Here is a 19,162-nt window from a genome sequence, read left to right on the forward strand (position 1 = left end):
GTGATAGCTAAAGGTGTTGGAGAACAAAGGAATCAGGTGACCTCCTGGCCCGGGAAAGGAACAAAGCCCAGAGGAGGAGGGGCTGGAGAGTGAGTCAGTTTGGAGCTAGCTGGAGATGAGGAGTGAAGTGCAGACGTGGGTGTCTGGCTCACTGCCCCCCAAAATGGACCCAGCTGAGGGGTCCTGTTCTCTGTACCTACAAGCTCCGTTTTACACTGTGTTCCTGTCATCTAATAAACCTCTGTTTTACTGGCTGGCTAAGAGTCACGTCTGACTGCGAAGTGGGGGTGCAGGACCCTCTGGCTTCCCTAGGACCCCGCCTGGGTGGACTTGCTCTGGGAAGCGCACGGAGGGGCAGAGGATGCTGAATGCTCCAAGTTCAGACCCAGGAAGGTGAAGCCGTGTGAGCTTCTTGCCCTGAAGACAGTCTGCTCACAGAGAGGAGACTTCACCAGAGTCCTGGCCGGCTTCATAGGGAGAAGTTCCAGAACATCGCCCGGGGACTCTGTGACACCACCCTGTGTGTTTTATACTTTTTCCTTTTTTCAAATGTTTTCTAAGAGTTAAAACTGCATTGAAGGAATGTGCAGTGTGAGAATGATAGTCTAAAAAGATTAATTACATTTTTTTAATACCAAGAATAAAATTTTATGGATGTCCAGGTAGTTTGGCCTCTGAGTCCAGCCTAAAATCTTCTAGTCCTAACAAGGATTCTTATGACGACCACCAGCTGTTGAGTGTAACAATGCGAGTTAAGTGAGAACAGGAAAAGCCAGCTCCTCACAGTACAGATGATGATGGCAAAGGGGATCCTTCTCTTTCTTAACTTGCTTAAACAGCTCCACAGAAAAGACTATACTCATCTAAACAGTTTCTGAGGGATGGAGTGCCCGATCACCAGGTTACTGGCCAAATGAACACTCACAGACACTTGTCAACTGGCAACATAAACCCAGTTGAGAAAAACAGGCACAAGTGATCTTAATTGCATGATTGAAAGGAAAAGTTAAAGATGTAACAGATAAAGATGCACACGGCTTCTGTGCCGTGCCATTTCATTACCTGTCTGCTGTACCAAGCTAAGAGAAAATATCTCTGTGATTTATATGCTGAGTTATAAACCCTGAAGAGGATGGAAAAACTGTAAGAAATCAGCAGATCAAAAATGAAAATATCTAGAATGGACCTTGCTCTCTGGAGTGGAGATGCAGCTTCGCAAGAGTACGCAACAGCAGACAATTTAAGTGGTGTTTAAGTTGACTGGTATGCAACACTGGTTATAGCCTTCTTAAAGAAAGCAAAATGCAGGCCCTGGCTTGTTTAGGCAGTCTGGCTTGTTGAGGATCACAGAATAAATCCAGGGAGCTATGCAGCCTAAAAACCCCAGTCAGGAGGGAGAGAGACGCAGGTCTCTGCCAAAGAGAGGTGAGTGAGTACCCTTGAGGGACATGGAAGGGGAATACAGGTGCAGTTACCCTGAAACTGTGAAAGCTTTCATATGATTTCAATACTTGAGACCTACCTTATTATGAAAAGAGAAAAGACATTTACAGTCGATTTTACCCTGGTCTGAACTGTTAAGACAATATTAGCAAAGCTTTACACAAGAAATCCTTGCCTTGAAAAGTATTCTATTTAAAGTCTTAAGGAAAGAAACTGCATACCTTCTGCATTGAGATGCATCGTTTCAAGCGGCCCTATAAATGCATACCGCATTCCCAATCCATCAGACATCACAAGGTCTAGATCAGCAGGAGATATTACTCCTTCCTAAGTGGCAAAAGGGGGACAGAAAAATCTCAGTGCAAAGAATTTTATAGAATTTCGCTTAGTTTCTTTATTTAGAATATAATCTGTTATAGCAAAATACAAAATACTAACACTAGAGATAGTGAATAATTTGTAAATAGAAAAACAGATCCCCAGACACATCTCTCTTATGACAGGACTTATTATTGTTTAGCATTTATATGTATTAACTAATTTAAGAGGTGGATTTTTTGCATATGATTGTCATGTTTTAGCATCAAATTATATTCTTTGTAAATCTGAACAATGAGTCTCTTGTGTGATCCTAGGGGCTGCTTATGACAGTATTTATTTTTTAAGGGGGAAATAACCAGAAAGAGATATGAAATTGCTTAGAAGTTCTTAAGTGTATTAATATTTAATTTATTCCCCCCACCAAAAAAACCCCAAAATAAGGGAAGACCCAAAAAACACAAGAAGTAAAGGAATGGAAAAAGAAAGAAAGGAAGGGAAGGAGGCAGGAATGGGAAAAGAGAGTGACACCTCAGTTTCCATCCACTAAGGATTAATCAAAAATTTCTAAGAAGTCAGACCAAATCTTCAAATTTGTCTAAAGTTCCTCTTCTCCAAAATGTTACCCACTCTTTAGCTGTCAGGGCAGCCAAGTCGCCGAGCCACGCTTCTATCGCGGGAGGCAGTCTGCTCTTCCACCTAAGCAACATGAGTTATTTGGTTACAAGCAGTGCTCTAGAGAACCGAGCTTTCCATGAGTTGGAGAGTTTCCAAGATGATGGGCTATATCCCCAAACAAATTCTAGGAAGTAATTTTAAGGGGCTATCCATTATCTCTTAATCCTCCTGCCTACTTCTAGCCAAAAGGACTGTATCCAGGGACAGTCCCAAAACATGTGAACCAGTGTGGCTCAGAGAGACCCACATCTCCAGCAGCAGTTTGTTCTGACAAGGCCCAGGCACTGTAACCTATTCAAGGACCAATGTGAATAAAATATAACCTTCTGATGGATCAACCTTCATCGCAGAGCAATAGCAGAGTTATTGATATATTGCAAGGCAGCTCTCCATTGGCTAGGGTTCAAGATGTACACAAATCTAAGTTCCAGGCCTGGAACAGACAATCTAAATTAGGGAGGTTCTTTTGGACCAGGAAGTTGTAACAGGCTATAGCTGGTTGGCTGACCCTATGGAGCTCTCTCCACATCAACACAATTCTGGAGTCTCTGGTGCTCCCAGCACATCAGGACCAAATATGTCCTTCAAGAGATGCTTATGATGCAGGCAATGCCATACAGCTGGACCAGGTCGGTTGTATTGTCATTGGAGTGACTGGAATGGTAGCGAATACCATAGGGGACATTTTACAATCAAAACATTAACACACTGAACCCAGTATTCTTGCCAGTGGGAGGGGATGGACCAACTCCTGTTCCAGAATCAGCCAGGGAAAGGTCTGTTCTATCTGGAGCCAACCGGCTGCCTGGCTAAAGATATGGGCTGTATGATAATGATCCGGATGAGATTGGGAGTTACAATCTACACAATGCCAGTCTTGGCCCTCCACCCCTCGAGAAATAATGTAAAAATTTTGTTAAGTTTTCCTAAAATAAAACTGAGGAACAGTAACTGGGAGATCTCTCAGGACATACAGTATTTGGGGAAGCACATTCACTAACTTGTCAGACCACATTCTATTATTTAGTTACTACATCTGCATATTACCAACTTTAATTCATTTTAGTCATTATGTGTTTTTCTCAGGAGGTAGGGAGCAAAGGAGATAGTATTGTTGAGCATATCATCAGTGACAGGACCGGGACAAGAGATTATTTTATCAAAATCCACAGACTGCAGCAGAACTTTTGAATATAGAAATTTCAGCTAGTGTTCATGCCCCCCTTTTATTTTCTAGCATTTATACCCCCGGTTGCTGGCTCTTACTGCAAAATAATCATTTTGACAGAGGGGGCAGGTTTCTCATTGTCCCTGAAGCCATCCCAAGGAATTCGCTAGGAAAACGATGATTAAAGAGAGACAATGCAGCTGTCACCCATTTAACTGGAAACTGGTTGCATCATGTATGGAACTTTGCTTGGCCTCAACCTGCCTGGGGTTCTCGAGTTCACTGCTAACCTCATGTCTCAGATCTGGCAGGACACTGAGTCTGTGAAATGGAGAAACCTTCTTGTTGAAAGCTCAGCACAGCAGTCACACCCATGGGGTACACTTACAAAGAAACCATCACACCCTCATAACCAGTTGGGACAGGCACATCGTCATTTCTTTTTTACAGGTTACAGCGTATTGCCTCAAAGCTTTTTCTGAGAATAATGTTTCCTTTATAAGGATGTTTCTTGCCCTCTCTCAGATTAGAAAGCTAAGACTGAACTAAGCTCATGTTCTATCCCATTCCATCAAGCCAATCCCCTTCATCCCAATGGATGCCTAACAAATTATTCTCCTGGCTGTTGGGAAGGCAGAAGAGTTGTCAGGCTTCTTCTACCTTTTTCTCTCCCCTCATGCTGTCTGAGGGGAAAGGGAGGCTATTCTCCTCCCCTCCTGGTGGCTCTCTATCCACCTACCTCTTTTCCGTGGCTGATAAGGTTTGGTTGATGGAAGGAATTCCTTTTTACTACTCCCTCCTATAAAGCCTGAGCCAGTGAGCACCCCCAAACTCCCACTGCTTTCAGTGAGAGTTAAGGGCACCCAGTGCGTTAGGATTAGGCCCAACACAAGGGTCCCACCTGTCCTTTTGCTGAATGCCATGATTCAATCACTAACTGAGGTCCAGAAACAAGAACGTAACTGCAAACCCCATAAAGGTATAACAGCAGCATGCTTTACCTCTCACATCATTTACAAGACTGGGGAAGTACACAACCACTGAAAAGCAAAGATTTGACGAGCTAATGACCCCATAAGCCTTACAGTTGCCTGTGTACTTGAACAACACATCCTCACTGAGTACAAAGAAATGGAGATTTCATCACCACAGCCTTAAAAGGAGCCCTTTAAAGGTCTTAAATGTCAAATCTCAATCGGTTAGCAGGTGTGATTCTGTTAGAGGATGTAAGCTCTTCAGAAGTTAATATACGACTCCTTGTATAGGTACCAACTCCGGGGCTGGAGCTACAGGTGCCAACTTTCCAATGTGTCAGGGGGTACTCACTGCTCAACCCCTGGCTCTGCCACAGGCCCTACCCCCACTCCACCCCTTCCTGCCCCCTCCCCAAAGCCTGCAGTGCCCTCGCTCTGCTCCTCTTCCCCGCCCCCCCCCAGCCTCCTGCATACCATGAAACAGCTGATTGGGAGGTGTGGGGAGGGAGGGGGAGGCGCTGATTGGTGGGGCGGGGAGCAGGGTGGGGGAGCTGATGGGGGGCTGCTGACGTATTACTGTGGCTCTTTGGCAATGTACATTGGTAAATTCTGGCTCCTTCTCAGGCTGAGGTTGGCCACCCCTGCTGTATATCACGGAAAAGGTCATACAATTATTACTGTAAAACAAATGCCTAGAAGCCCAGCTAAGAACAGGCCCCTTCTCTGCTAGGCCCTGAAAAGCTTGCCATCTAATTAGACAAGATAGACAATGGTGGAAGAAGTGTGATCTCCATTTTATAGACAGGGAACTGAGGCACAATGAAGTGACTTGCCCAAGATCACACAGCAAGTCTGTGGAGGCCTGGGAACTGAACAGAGGTCTCCAGCGTCCCAGCCTAGTGCTTCATCCACAAGATCATCCTTCATCTCTAGAGCAGCTTAGAATCACACTTTAAACTGAAACAATTTTTAAGCACTCCCAACTGTTTATGGAATTTTTGCATTTGCAATCTGGGGCAGATCAGTGAAGCCATGTTAACCACCCAAAATTATTTGCAAATGGAAGTAGACTCTGGATGTAAACATAACAAATGACAATGTTCTAACAAAACATGGAGCTTTGATTAATGTTTCATTTAAATTAAAAACTGTAAACATAATGGTGTAATATTTCACTCTAGCATCCGGCAGGATTCTCACAATAGCTCTGAATCACTGTAAGATCATTTTCAAATAAGAAATATATTAGTCTCTCTGCTACTGTAGACACACCAGTTTCACAATGCTGAGATATGAAAAGCAATACGCTCAAAACCATTCAACTACGATTCTGCTCTCAGTCCATATCTTCCACAAACTTTGGCTCGCTGAACCTGAAGACACTGTCTCATCCAGTCAAAATGTGAATAACAGAAGTAGATGGCCTTCCAGCTAGATGCATGACAGATTCCTTCAGCTGAGGTTTCACATTACCCTAGTGAAGTGGGGCTCAGCTGTTCAAAGAAAAATGTTTGCTTCTCTGCTGCCAGGCAGAGCGCCATAAAAACAAAAGCCTTTGTTTTCTTAGCTTTATGACTTCTTCAGAGATTAAAGACAATCAAATAAGGAACCCACTAAACTAACTCCCTTAGGGAATGTTCCAGCTCCCATTTAAAGTGAAGGAGAGTGTTAGCTGGTGGAATGAGTCAGCAAAAGGGAAAAGAAAAAAAAAGCTATTATCAGCAAGGTGTTTTCCTCAAGGGTTGGTGCTTATGGGAAGAAAGTAAAGAAAGAAAGACTCTCAACCCACTGTCCTTGGGTGTGGAACCCAACCTTCCTGAAGGCATTGCCCCCTCTGCCTCCCAAGCAGTCAGTGACAAGGCTGTCAGCTGATCACATATGCAAATGGCAAGAGGAAGCTGAGCTATAGTGAAATGCATGTTCATCAGGAGGTGGTGGTAACCCTGCACCATGCATTGTCATTGACTTTACTGGCAACAGGATCGGCGCCTTAGCTGGATCCTGCTTTCGCCAGTTGTTAATGACCTCTTCCTGGTTATGCTGCAGGGCTTTTGCTCCACCCTTGACCTTTAAGCTGCTTGCTAATCACATCCTCCTTGAAATTTTATTCTCCCTATGCTGCTGCAACTCTGTCCCTTCCCAGTTCTTCTCTGATCTGTCTTGTTGTTCCTTCAGGGTCTCCGACTATTGAAGAGTTCTTCTTCCCTCTCTCACTGTCTCACAGAGGGGTCTCACAGAGCTCCACCTCTGGTCCCCAACTTCTCTCTCTGCACCACTTCTCTAGTGAGCTTATTCACTGCATGGCTTTAACCACCATCCATATACCTGTGACTCACAAATCTACCTTTACCCATCTCTTCACCCAATTCCACATCTTGGCCCATCTGACAATGGCATACCAGCAATATACCTTTCACGTGGCCAAAACTCAATCGTACCTTTCCTCTCAAACCCTGCATATCAGCCTCTTTCTTTGTTGACAGCATCACCATCCTCACTCAGGCCCATACCTGAGATTTATCTTTGACTCAGTCTTCTCTCTTGTCTCCTTGTCCAAATCCACTGCTTCTTCCCCACAACATGTTCAAGATACAACCGTTTCTCTCCGAATATCACTACAACTTTCGTTCAGGCCCTCATCTCCCAGATTGACTACTGCCACCTCCTCCTCTGGCCTCGCAGACACCTATGTCGTCTTCAACAAGTCCATTCAAAACACAGCTGCTGAGATCACCTTCCTGTCCTGTCATTCTGACTATGTCACTCTTCTCCTCGATCCCTCCACCAACTCCCGTTTTCCATTTAATCACATTCAAATTTCTTGTCTTTATCTTTAAGGCCCTGTACAGCTCCATTCCTCCTTCCTTTTCTGCTCATGTACCTCACTTCATTGCCCCTTCATCCACCCCACTTCCCAACAACATTAGCCTCAGTCATCCATTTGTCCAATTTTTCCCACTGACATCTTTGAACCTTCTTTTACGCCACCCTTCATGTTTGGAACACCCTTCCCGAACTAGCCAGTGAAGCCACTACCTTGTCCTCCTTATTCTGTCTTAAAGGTCCTCTGAGTAACACTGTAATACAAATAAAACAGATAATAATGATCAGAGAAATAAAGATCCCTGTCAATATTCAGGGAATGTCAAAGCTATTCAACTGAGAATGGAGAGGTACAGAGGCTACGGAGTGAAGCCAGTGCACCTCGTTGCTATGAAAGCTAACTGAATGGACAGAAAAATGACTGTCTTTGCAAGAGGCTGGTAACCAAGGCCCAAATGACAGGGCTTCCTGTTCTTCCCTTCTCCTCCTTTAGACTAGACGAGCCACAAGTAACCCACTTTTAAACAGAAAATAAATTGAAACTGTCACCACGTTTTATATAGAGGAAAATTACAGAATCCTAAGATGTACACTCAAGTTCCATCGGGGGGGAAAATATTCTAACAGGGAGCTCAAGTTTGATGCTGCTTTCAAGAACCTTAGGGTACATCTATACTACCCACCAGATCGGCGGGTAGTGTTCGATGTGTTGGGGATCCATTTACTGCGTCTCGTCTGGACGTGATAAATCAATCCGCGAATCAACGCCTGTACTCCACCTCGGCAGGAGGAGTAAGTGGAGTCGACAGGGGAGCTGCGGCAGTCGACTCGCCGCCGTGAGGACGGCCAGGTAAGTCGAACGAAGATACTTCGACTTCAGCTATGCGAATAGCGTAGCTGAAGTTGCATATCTTAGTTCAACCCCCCCCCTGCTAGCATAGCCCAGGCCAAAGTGTGAGCGGATCATTACCTCCTGAAAAACTGCCTTGTTACTCCTCTTAATTTCCGTGGCCATGTCATATGAACCACTCCAAACACCAGCTTGACATTTATAATAAGGTCTTGATCATCAATCAACAAAAGTCCTCAATTTTCAAAACAAGACCAAACTATCTCAAAGTGACTGTTGTAATAAATGATCTTGGGTGGCAGGAAGAGTTCCCTACAGCTTTATGGTTATCTTTTGAGTAAGGTAGAGCCCAGCTGTCTGATTCTGCAATATTGTCCCATGCTACTGTACAAAGGTGGAGTACTGCTAAGGAACTGCAAACGGAGTCCACTGTTATTTATACAATGTTGTGGGTGTGTACAACCAGGGGCGGCTCTACCTTTTTGGCCGCCCCAAGCAGTCATGCGCGGGAGGCGCCCCGGAGCCGCGGGAGCAGCGGACCTACCGCGGGCATGACTGCAGAGGCTCCGCTGGTCGCGCGGCTCGGCTGGACCTCCCGCAGCTGCGGACGGTTCGCAGGTCCGGCGGCTCCGCTTGAGCTGCCGCAGGCGTGCCTGCGGGAGGTCCAGCCGAGCCGCGGGACGAGCGCCCCCTCCGCAGTCATGCCTGCGGCAGGTCCGGTCCTCCTGGGGCTCCGGTGGACCTCCCGCAGGCATGACTGCAGTAGGTCCGCCAGCCCAATCTGCCGCCCTCCCGGGAAAGCGCCGCCCCACGCGCGTGCTTGCCGCGCTGGGGTCTGGAGCCGGCCCTGTGTACAACACTTAACAAATAAATGTATAGGTCTCCACAACAAGGATCTTACAATCTAAGATATAACACAGCGAGGATGATAACGGAAATAAAGTGGAAGGATGAGGATTACAACAGCAAAAAGTCTTTGAGATATGCTAATTGTTCCTCCTATTAAAAAAAAAAGTATAATACCTATAGCTGATCTATATAAAAATCCCAACAATAGCATGACGCTTGTTCCTGTGGGCAAGCCTGGAAGAGAGGGCTGCTTCTGTGTTACCTTCTCACGGAAGGCACCCCTGGTGATGGGTGACCTTGAAAACACAGACACAAGCAGAGACCTGGAGCTTGAAACAAACTGACCAAGTATGGCAAAAGTAGGACCACTGTGAATCTGGACTAAGAGGAGGCAAGTGATACTGAAGTGCTATGGCCACAAATGCTTGTGTGGTCTGAGTGCTGCTGTGACATATAAATTAAAATAGTGTTAGAAAGGGATTTCTGACAGACTTTGAATGGTCTGCATCTCTTCTGTCAGACAGCATATTGCTAAACATCTCATTCCGGTGGTCTTGCCTCACAGTGGCCGATGGCAATTATTGGATACCCCCTTTAGATCAATTGGTAAAGCTACTGCTTTTGAATCTAAGGCCTAGTCTACAGCAGAGAAGGTTTGCTGTTAAACCTATAGGGATAAACTCTCCTAGTCTAGATGCAGCTTATACCAGCAAACGCTTGCTTTTGCCAGTAGAACGTTATATCAGCTCCCCAAATGAAATAAGCTGTAGTTTAATATATATATCTCACACCCTTAAAACTTTTTCCAGTACAATAATGTTGGTTAAGTTTAGACCTGGCCCAAGGCTCTCTAAGCTCAGATCCCAGCAGAGATAGTCCTCAGCAGACTGAGGAGGCAGCTGTTTGTTTAAAAGGGATAGGTTTAATATTGTTATATGGACCACTAATGTATTCTTCAAGTCGACTCAAGACACTTTCATAAAGACTGGCAGTCTGTCTAGGTACAGGTATGGCCTTCATCATCACAGCATCTGATAATACCGCCAAGGAACTGTTACAGTACATGGATACGGTGGTACTCCATCAACAATGTATATTTTGTTTATGTATTTCTTCAGCGCTCACCACAAGCAAAAGCAAGTCAGTTTAAAAAAAAGACTCATTTGGACAGGTGGCTAAGTAAAATTATTGTCCCCAGCCACCATAAAAAGTATCCTTAACCTAACATGCTGATTGTTAGTTCATTGACTGCTTTAAACAGGCAAGTGCTCCGCAGGCTGCCAACAGGCTTTCTGGAAAATGTTAAACTTGTAGCTCCTTTGGCGCTTCACAATATAATTGGAAATAGGATTTATTCAGTGATAATCATTTTTGTAGATTATGTGCTGTTCCTTTTGGAGTACTACTGTGGCAGAGTCAATCTCTGGGCAATAGAGAAACTTGCATGGAAAAACTAGAACACTGCAACTGTAGCCCAATTAACTGTGCCCCAGCTAAGGTACTACCTATAAACTGAGTGTGACAAAAACTGTGCCCATTTGGTCCCTCAACAAATGCTTCCAGTCACTAACCATTAAAAACTCTGCTGAAACCTTTGAGCTCTCTGGAACTGGGGAATTTGGATGGTGTGCTGTGGTTCACAGCGGGGGGTAAGGGGGCAATGTATTTTCAGGATCTAGGTACCCAAAAGAACAAGAATATCCATTTTTTCCTCTGGAACATAATTCCCTTTGTGGATGTTTTGCAGCATGCTCCTTAAAAGCAAATCTTACCTAACAATACTAATCTAAGCATATTTCCCTTCCATTGCCCCAAAGCAGAGCAGTATTTAGAAGACTGTGATAAAGTCATCCTTCATGCTGAGAAGCATGCTGAGTGGGAGCCGAAAAGATATTATTAAAAGCAAAATATAATAAAACATGCCTGTTCAAAGTTGTCATGTTACTCATGCTTTTGTGGTTAAATATGTAAATTGCTTGTATTAGCATTACAATATTCTTGGATGCAAAACATAAACATCCTTGCTCAGTTGCACATGAGCATGTTGCTGACTAAGTGATGGTGTGTTACTTTTAACTGCTGCATCATAGCCGTAAAACCCCATTTCAGACACACATATTTTACTGCTGGGATAGTTTCATATGAAATATTCCACTAAAACTTAAGTCTCACAGTTTCAAATTGTCTGGATTTTTTAATGGAATATTGTGATGGAGTGTATATACTTCAGAACCATATGAACAGGAAAGGAGCTAGATCTCTTAATGAACCTTCAAGTGTGGCTCATTAAGAGACAACCATAAAGCAGGTGGCAGGGGGGAACAGTGTTTTTTAGCAGCAAAGATCTGAACTGTGTTTCACATTAAGTAGAAGGCCTACGATAGAATGTTCTAAAAAAAAAAAAAAGCAAGGGCTGAAGCTGGATGGCTACTTTTCTGGGTGCAAAAAGGAAGACTTACAGGGTATGTCTTCACTGTACAGTTAGTCTGTGTGATTGGCATCTGGGTCTCAGCACCTGAGTTAACCTACCCCAAGTATGAGCATTCCCACCACAAAGTTCTATTGGCACAACGGTGTCCTCCCTGTTTCTGCACTCTCACATGTGTGTCTGGGGGCACATCCCAGGAATCTTTTTGCCGAGATACTCCAGGATTCTTTCCCAGTCAATTGCAGGCGAACCTGTCTGTCCTTCAGGGGGAACTGTGAGAAGGGCACTGGAGTACTATCAGCACTTGAGTGATTTTTTTGCCTGCATGATCACTCTAAAGTGTGTTGGGGGGAGGTGTTGTAGCCCAAGTTAAAGTGAAGCTCGGCTCTAACCCACTGCCCAAACTGGGTAAGCAAGTCCAGGCTTAAAACACCACCAAACTCAGGTCAGAGATTTCTCTGTGTGTATGGTGGAGGGGGTGGACTAAAACCCAGGTAAGAAGCCAGATTAATTGTGCAGTGAAGACATACCCATAGGGTCAGATGCTCAACTAGTATAAATCAGCATAGCTGCATTGACATTAATAGAGCTCTGCTGATTTACACCATCTGTGGGTTTGGCCCACAGTGTTTATCTGATCCTGCTGAGAAAGGAACCCATGTCTTTATTTTTCCCTGCTACAGAGAGAAAATTTAGAGAGAGTCAGATTTTCAGAAGTGCTTGTACCTGATTTGATACAAACTCTCATGTATATAGGCAAACCCTGATTTGTGCACAAATATGTGTACACACACACACCCTACCTACCTTCAGGTGTGGCTATGCCTGTGGAAATCTAATCCATACTGTTCTTCTGAGTTTACTGAGAAGAGAAAGGAATAGCCTATTTGCCATGCCAAGAAAGGAGAAAACACATGGGACTCTTACCACCATAAGGATAGGAACCTGTTAACTAAGCATTCAAGGTACCTTTTTGAGCATCAGGGAATAAGAAGCTAAATCAAATAGAACTGCTCTCTTCTGGAATAAGGGCACAGCCCACTATTTCTGGGGTGATGATCATCTTAAACAATGTTCTATGTTAAAAACATGCATCTTTTTATATTTATTTCTGAATTCTTCCAGCAAGTTCTCTATTAACTAGAAGACACCCACCTAACATTTTATAGTCATAACCACTATGTGCAACTGGTGATATCATAAGAGGATGAAACCTGAGTTGTATCTCGACCTAGCCCTAATTAAGGATTCCAGAAGACAAGAGGCTTGATATTCCTAATGTGGAAAAACAGGCTGGATATTTTTAAAGGCTATCTTCTACATCATAAATGAGGGGAGAAAGGCATAAACTCTACTTTTGCTTTGCAGTTCACCTTTAAAAGGGATTAGGAAATGCACAAAGTAAGCAGTTTTCCCTAGCTTCTCATCCCTTTAAAGCAAAGAAACAAAGAAAATGCTAACAGGCTGAATAAACTGGGTTTTCAGTAATTTATTCATACCATCATCTTCTCTTAATCGTAACCTTGGAATCATTGGACAAAATGATATTTTTTGCATTAAAACTCACTTCTTTTGTAATCTACTTTAAAATATTCTAAATTTCTCTTTAACCCCTGACATTGATTGTACATTGTAGCACTTGATATGGGACACCATTTGCTTTAGTGTAACATCTCCTAGAGCATGATCTATTGTGGGGATGTAGGACTAGATGTATGCACCTTTCTGAACCAGGCTCTGGAAGGCACAGGGGATGGACCACTGGCAACATCCTCAGCTCCAGAGGAATTCTTTTTAGGACAGTATGATTTAAAAAATTCCTGTTTCCCCTTTGCATGCAGTGCATATTTACAGAGGAATAAGATCACTTGGTTTAATTATGCACATGTATTTGCATTGTTTCTTTAAGTTTGCTTTAACCATAGCACAATATAAAATGAACAATAATATGTGTCCCAAACTAAATCTTCTCCTACTTGCCATTTTGCAATTCTGTACAGAGCAAAATAATGGGGATTACATCCTTCAAATCACATGCAAGATACATCACCTAATTAAAGTCAAGTGCTGAAGATCGGAACAGGGCCTTAAGCTTAACATATTTGATGGATCTGGTACATACAGTAGAACCTCAGTGTTTCGAACACCTCAGGAATGGAGGTTGTTCGTATCTCTGAAATGTTCGTAATTCTGAACAAAACATTATGGTTGTTCTTTCAAAAGAAAAATGCTGCTTTTCACCATCTTAATTTAAATGAAACAAGCACAGAAACAGTTTCCTTACCTTGTCAAATCTTTTTTTTTTAATTTCTCTCTTTATTTTATAGTAGTTTATGTTTAACACAGTACTGTACTTAGTCTGGGTTTTTTTTTGTCTTTGCTTCTGCCTGATTGCATGCTTCCAGTTCCAAATGAGGTGTATGGTTAACCAGTCAGTTTGTAACTCTGGTGTTCGTAACTCTGAGGTTCTACTGTATGTTCATTTCTCCTCTAAGGTTTTCTGATACTTCTGAGCTGAATTCTGCACATACACCTCAGTCCTGGAAAGTCTTATGCATGTGATCGTGTATTTTCTGCAGATGTGTAAGAGTTTGCAGGAACAGAACCAAGGTTACACTGGAGTCCTTTCACTGACAACAATAGGATTGCTCCTATATAACTGAACAGAATTTGGCTGTATAACATAAAAGTGCCACGAATGAGTTCATGCTAAGTAATGATCACCATTGAAAAATAGCATAAAGTGAGAGAAATTGCACCAAATTTAAACAAGTTAAATAACCGTATAGTTTTTAATGATAGCTCTTAAATCAGATTTCACTTTCAAGGATGCGTTGTATCTCTACCAGCACATTTCCATCAACAATACTTTATGGGCTAAATTATGGATCCCCCTGCCAGGGTGTAGTGGATGAGGAGAGGTCACAGGATGCACTCAGATTCTAAACACAACATGCCCTTAAGCACTAGCCTGTTAGACCAGCCAGCATGCCCAGTGATGCCCTTTGCCCCCAAGCAGGAGTGACCACTGCCTTACCTTGTTTGCGCACCTGCTGGAGTTAAGCAGCAAGTTGAGTGAGCACACAATATTTCTTTATAAAGAGCAGTAATATTGCCAACCCCAAGAGTTCAAAAATCATGAGTCAGACTCCCTGCTCCCAAAATCAAGCCATTGGCACAATATATGTATATATATTTGGGGGTTCTTTTAACTTGTTTTTGAACCTTTAGAGTTCACATTTTCAAGATTTTCTCCTCATCCTTGAGGGCTACAAAGTGACTTTTTTTTTAAATGGAAGCCGAGATTCTCACATAGCGACATGACTCCAAGAGCTGGGGCACTTAGAAAAACACCAAGAATTGCAGGACTTGCAATAAAATTGCAAAAGCTGGCAAGAAAGTAGTAGGCAAAGCTAGGAATCACAATGTCCCAATAATACTTGAGTTATTCTATTTGTATAATCTCACAGAACATAAATTTAGCCATCAAGTGGTTAAAGATTACAACCATAATTGTCTGAAATATAGTTATGTTATAAGAGAACAGAATGGCGGGGGCCAGGGATGTGAAACTTGGAGTTTTGGGTAAAACCTAAGCAAGCAAGTTGCATGCCTCTTTGTCAGCACTATCTCTTCAGTGGTCAAAGTTCACTCTAATTAAAAACAGCCTAGAGAATGCAAAACTGTAAGTCAACATTTTAACAATTAACTAGGAACTTTCAAGTTCTTAATACTTTAAGGTCAATATTTTGTCAAATACAGACAAAACTTACAGAGTTAGGCACCTAAATCCATCTTTAGGCACAAAGTTGGAGGCCTGATTTTCTGAAATTCTGGACACTCATAATTTAGAGTGAATTCAAAGGGGATTGGCATTCTTACCATCTTTGGTAATCAGGCCACTTATTTTGGTGGCTAAATATACTTATTGTAGATGCCCAACTTTAGACACCTAAATTTGAAATTTTTGGCCATATATACACAATGCCATGAACAATTAAAGTCCTAGTATCATTATTTCACAGAAACCAGAATTTTGGATATTGAGTGTAGCGAGCAAAAGGTTGCAGCTGTGGGAGCAACATGTGCATAAAAAGTGCATGCTTGCCTACAATACCCTATATTTGCATGCACCGCCCAATGTGCTTTACTACTGATTTGCATGTGCAGCAATTCACTTTGGGACCACAAAAGAGTATTTGCACTCACAATTACAGATTTTGTGGGAGAAATAGGTAATGTGTACTTTTCTGGGTGCACCAACAACTAAAAAATTGGCCATCCTAGAGGAATCCTTCAAAAAAGGTTCACACATACTTAAGGAAAAGCTCACTTAACATACCCCAACTCTCAGTTCAGTTTTGTCCTGACTGCTGCAAAGAACTTCCAGCATAAAGTAATCAAGCTCGGGGGGGGGGGGGGGGTATGCAGTTCTTTAAAAATTATCTTTCAAAATACTTTAAAATTGTGCATCATTAAAGGTAATTTTAAATAGGAAGCATTCAAGTATTACCCAACTCCAGGGTTTTGATGTGATGCTTATGTTACTGGAGACATGGCGGGGGGGAGGGATTAATTAGCTTTTCAAGAGCTGTTGGAAGCATCTGGAATAAAAATAGCTCAGAACGATGGACTCTATATTTTTTTATCAAAACTTCAAAATACAGAGGAAAGTCCATTAAAGCATAGTCCTTGAGGGAGCCAGATGCTCTCCTGCCCCTCTGAGCACATCCTCTTCCTCCTGAGTCTCTTCAAAGGCTCTACATCTCCTTCCACGTTAATTCCACAAATTCTAATTGCTCCCCTTGAAGGCTCTACCTACCACCGCTTTTCCTACATTTTCCTCTTGCACCACTCTGCCACTCAGGATTTATGTTGTGCTAATACTGCTTCCCTTTATGTCCACTTTGCATCCTCTAGCACCTCTGTGATTTCTCTAACTTCTCCTCTCCACTTGCATTAACATCCTCAATCTCATTTGCCATGCAGCTTCCATCTCCTTCCTCTAAATTCCTCCTCAAAGCTCACCTCTTAATGGACTGATGGATGGAAACTGATAAAGTATAAATAAAACAGATCCATCCACTAACCACAGAGGACGAGATGACAGACTAAGGACTCGTCAACATCTATTTAAAGGTCCACAGTGCACCTGCCCTGCACGTAAAAATGCTGGTGAATCAGGCCAGGGCAAGGCATTTGCAGATATATAGGTTTTCGGTGGGAGGGGATTTGTCTGTGTCTTAGGTATGTAAAGGAAAGGTACATATCACCAAGGTACCCAAGCACTTATTAATCTACATTGTTCATTAATTGTGTGGACACCAGTAATGACAAGCATCTCTATATAGAGAAGAACTATACAATTATACAACAAAGTCAATGGGGTCTGATCTAAGTGCAGAAATTATGACAAGTATAATGGCAGACAAAAGTGAGACGAGGTGCTGAGAGTAGAAAAATACAAGCATGATTAACATATGCCATAGTAAGGTCCTTAACTTTCCAAACCTCAGCCTCACTTGAGACAATTATCTACTGGAGAGACTGCAAAGCTGCAGGCATTATACACTCACTTATGAGGCTGCTGGAAAAAGTGAAGGCTGATAGTTTCCCTGAAGGCTTTGATAATGAAATTCAGGAAAAATAACCAAAAATATACCTCAAACTCTTCCAAAACATAGGGAACACATGAACCAAAGACTCCAAAATGGCCCCATTAACTTCTGTCCTTAGAAACTTGAGTGCAGCCTGACATTTTTGGATGAGTGTTCTGTTCCTGGAGATTAAACTACCAACGATTTAAACACTTCACTACATTTCACTCTCTTTTGATTTGAGACAGAGTAATTGTCTTATTATCCCACTTAACACAAATGGAGGACAACTTAAAACTAACATATCTGAGGGGAATCTATATCATAATACATGGCAATTGGAATCACAGCATTGTTACACTTTCTTCAACTAAAACATTGAAATATCCTATACTTCAGAACTTCAAGCACCATTCTGTTCACTATTTGAACTTATTTGTCAGAATTATTTGGTTATAAAAAGCAATTCCCATTATACATTCAAGGTCAGTCAATATAGTCCCACAACATAGTATAAACTGGACGCAGCCTTCTTATTCACTTCCTGATCTAAACTGTTAGACAGTGTTCCTGTGGGACTATGAACAGAGGCTGTCCATCAGTCACGGGTGAACTGAAACATAAATATAAAATTTGTAAAATGCTTTGGGATCCTTCAGGATGTGTGGTAGATAAACATCTCGTTATTACTACACTAATTATGATGACGTACACACTTGTGATTCCTGTGCTTTTTTATTTTTAAACAGCTTGAGAAATCAGAACGTTCTTCAAGAAAAAAAACTGGCCCTGTTCAAAACACAATTTAATCTGCCACTGTAATAGTGGGTGCACTACTCATCTCCTCCTGCTGAAAGGTACTTTGTGGCATAGAACATGTAGCTGTGGGAAAAGTTGCAGTGTCACAAACAGATGATTATGAACTAAAAGTCTGAATGGGAAGGAGGTGGAGAAATCTGTCTTTAAATACCAGTATCAAATAGCTACCTGAGAGATGAATTCCTGAAAGGTAAATGGATTTCTATTTAAAGTATTATTTTCATTACCCTTTCACTGAGCGCAAAAAGTATGCCAACAACATTCTGAAAGCAGCAGGAAATGAAAAGAGACAACCTGAAAATCAGTATTGTGGTTTCTGACCCTTTAACCTTGCTCTTCTGGCTATGTTGAAAATGACCATATTTTGGAACAGTTCTAGTGTTTCTCATTTTGCTATCATTTAGCTTTTCTTCCTCTGTCTTCAGTATGTAATAGCATCAAAACTTCTAATTTTTGTAAAATTTACATACCTGTCTTTATTTTCATGTAATCTAAGAGGCTGAATGTTTAATAATGACGAAGACAGAAAGCTAAAGGAAATTTAAATACTACAATATTCGTTGTTTGTTGTGCCTATAAAACTAGTAGCGTATGTAAAGAAAATGAAGTTACACGTACACCCACGAGTCTCCATGCCTCACTAATAACTGCATACTGGAGACGGTTCAGAACAAACCCATCTATCTCTTTGGTTAATTTGACGGGTGACTGTCCAATCTTCTTCATCAGGGCATAGGTTTTATCCACTGTAGAAGGCTCTGTTTCTGGATGGGGAACCAGTTCAACCAGCGGCACATAATAGGGAGGATTTACCTTGACAAGGACCAACAAAAAAAAAATTGTATTAATTAACATTGTTACATTGAACCAATAAAATGTAAAGCCTATTTCTGCTCGTACAATTTTATAACAGAATGGGCCTTTTCCAATAACCAGGATGGGCCTGATTTTCAGAAGTACAGGGCAGTCACAAAGCCAGTTCACAAGAATGGCCTGCACTCAACATATCAGAAAATCAGGCCAAGGGGGCCAAATCCACCACTGCTTTAACTCCACAGAAGTCAATGGAGTTACACCAAGCATGAGTTCACTCCAATATTATCAGTATACTTTATGCCAATTCAATTCATTCATTCATTTCTAATTTTCAGAACTGTTTGTTATTCAGATGCTGATTATAAATAACATACCTCTTTTCAACAGAGCATCTCAAAG

General features: G+C 42.2%; 1 protein-coding gene across 7 annotated transcripts in view; it reads right to left on the reverse strand.

The window, feature by feature from the left end:
• Nucleotides 1-19,162, reverse strand: part of CRYL1 (crystallin lambda 1) — a 94,930-nt gene that overhangs the window by 12,107 nt on the left and 63,661 nt on the right. For all 7 annotated transcript variants that reach the window (XM_039527339.1, XM_039527331.1, XM_039527348.1 and 4 more), the window contains 2 exons: nt 18,566-18,760; nt 1,665-1,770 (listed from right to left, as the gene is read on the reverse strand). In XM_039527339.1, coding sequence (XP_039383273.1) covers nt 1,665-1,770; nt 18,566-18,760 — 301 coding nt within the window. The remainder of the gene's footprint in view (nt 1-1,664; nt 1,771-18,565; nt 18,761-19,162) is intronic.

This window comes from Mauremys reevesii, linkage group 1 (genome assembly GCF_016161935.1).
Source record: "Mauremys reevesii isolate NIE-2019 linkage group 1, ASM1616193v1, whole genome shotgun sequence".
Taxonomy (NCBI): domain Eukaryota; kingdom Metazoa; phylum Chordata; order Testudines; family Geoemydidae; genus Mauremys; species Mauremys reevesii.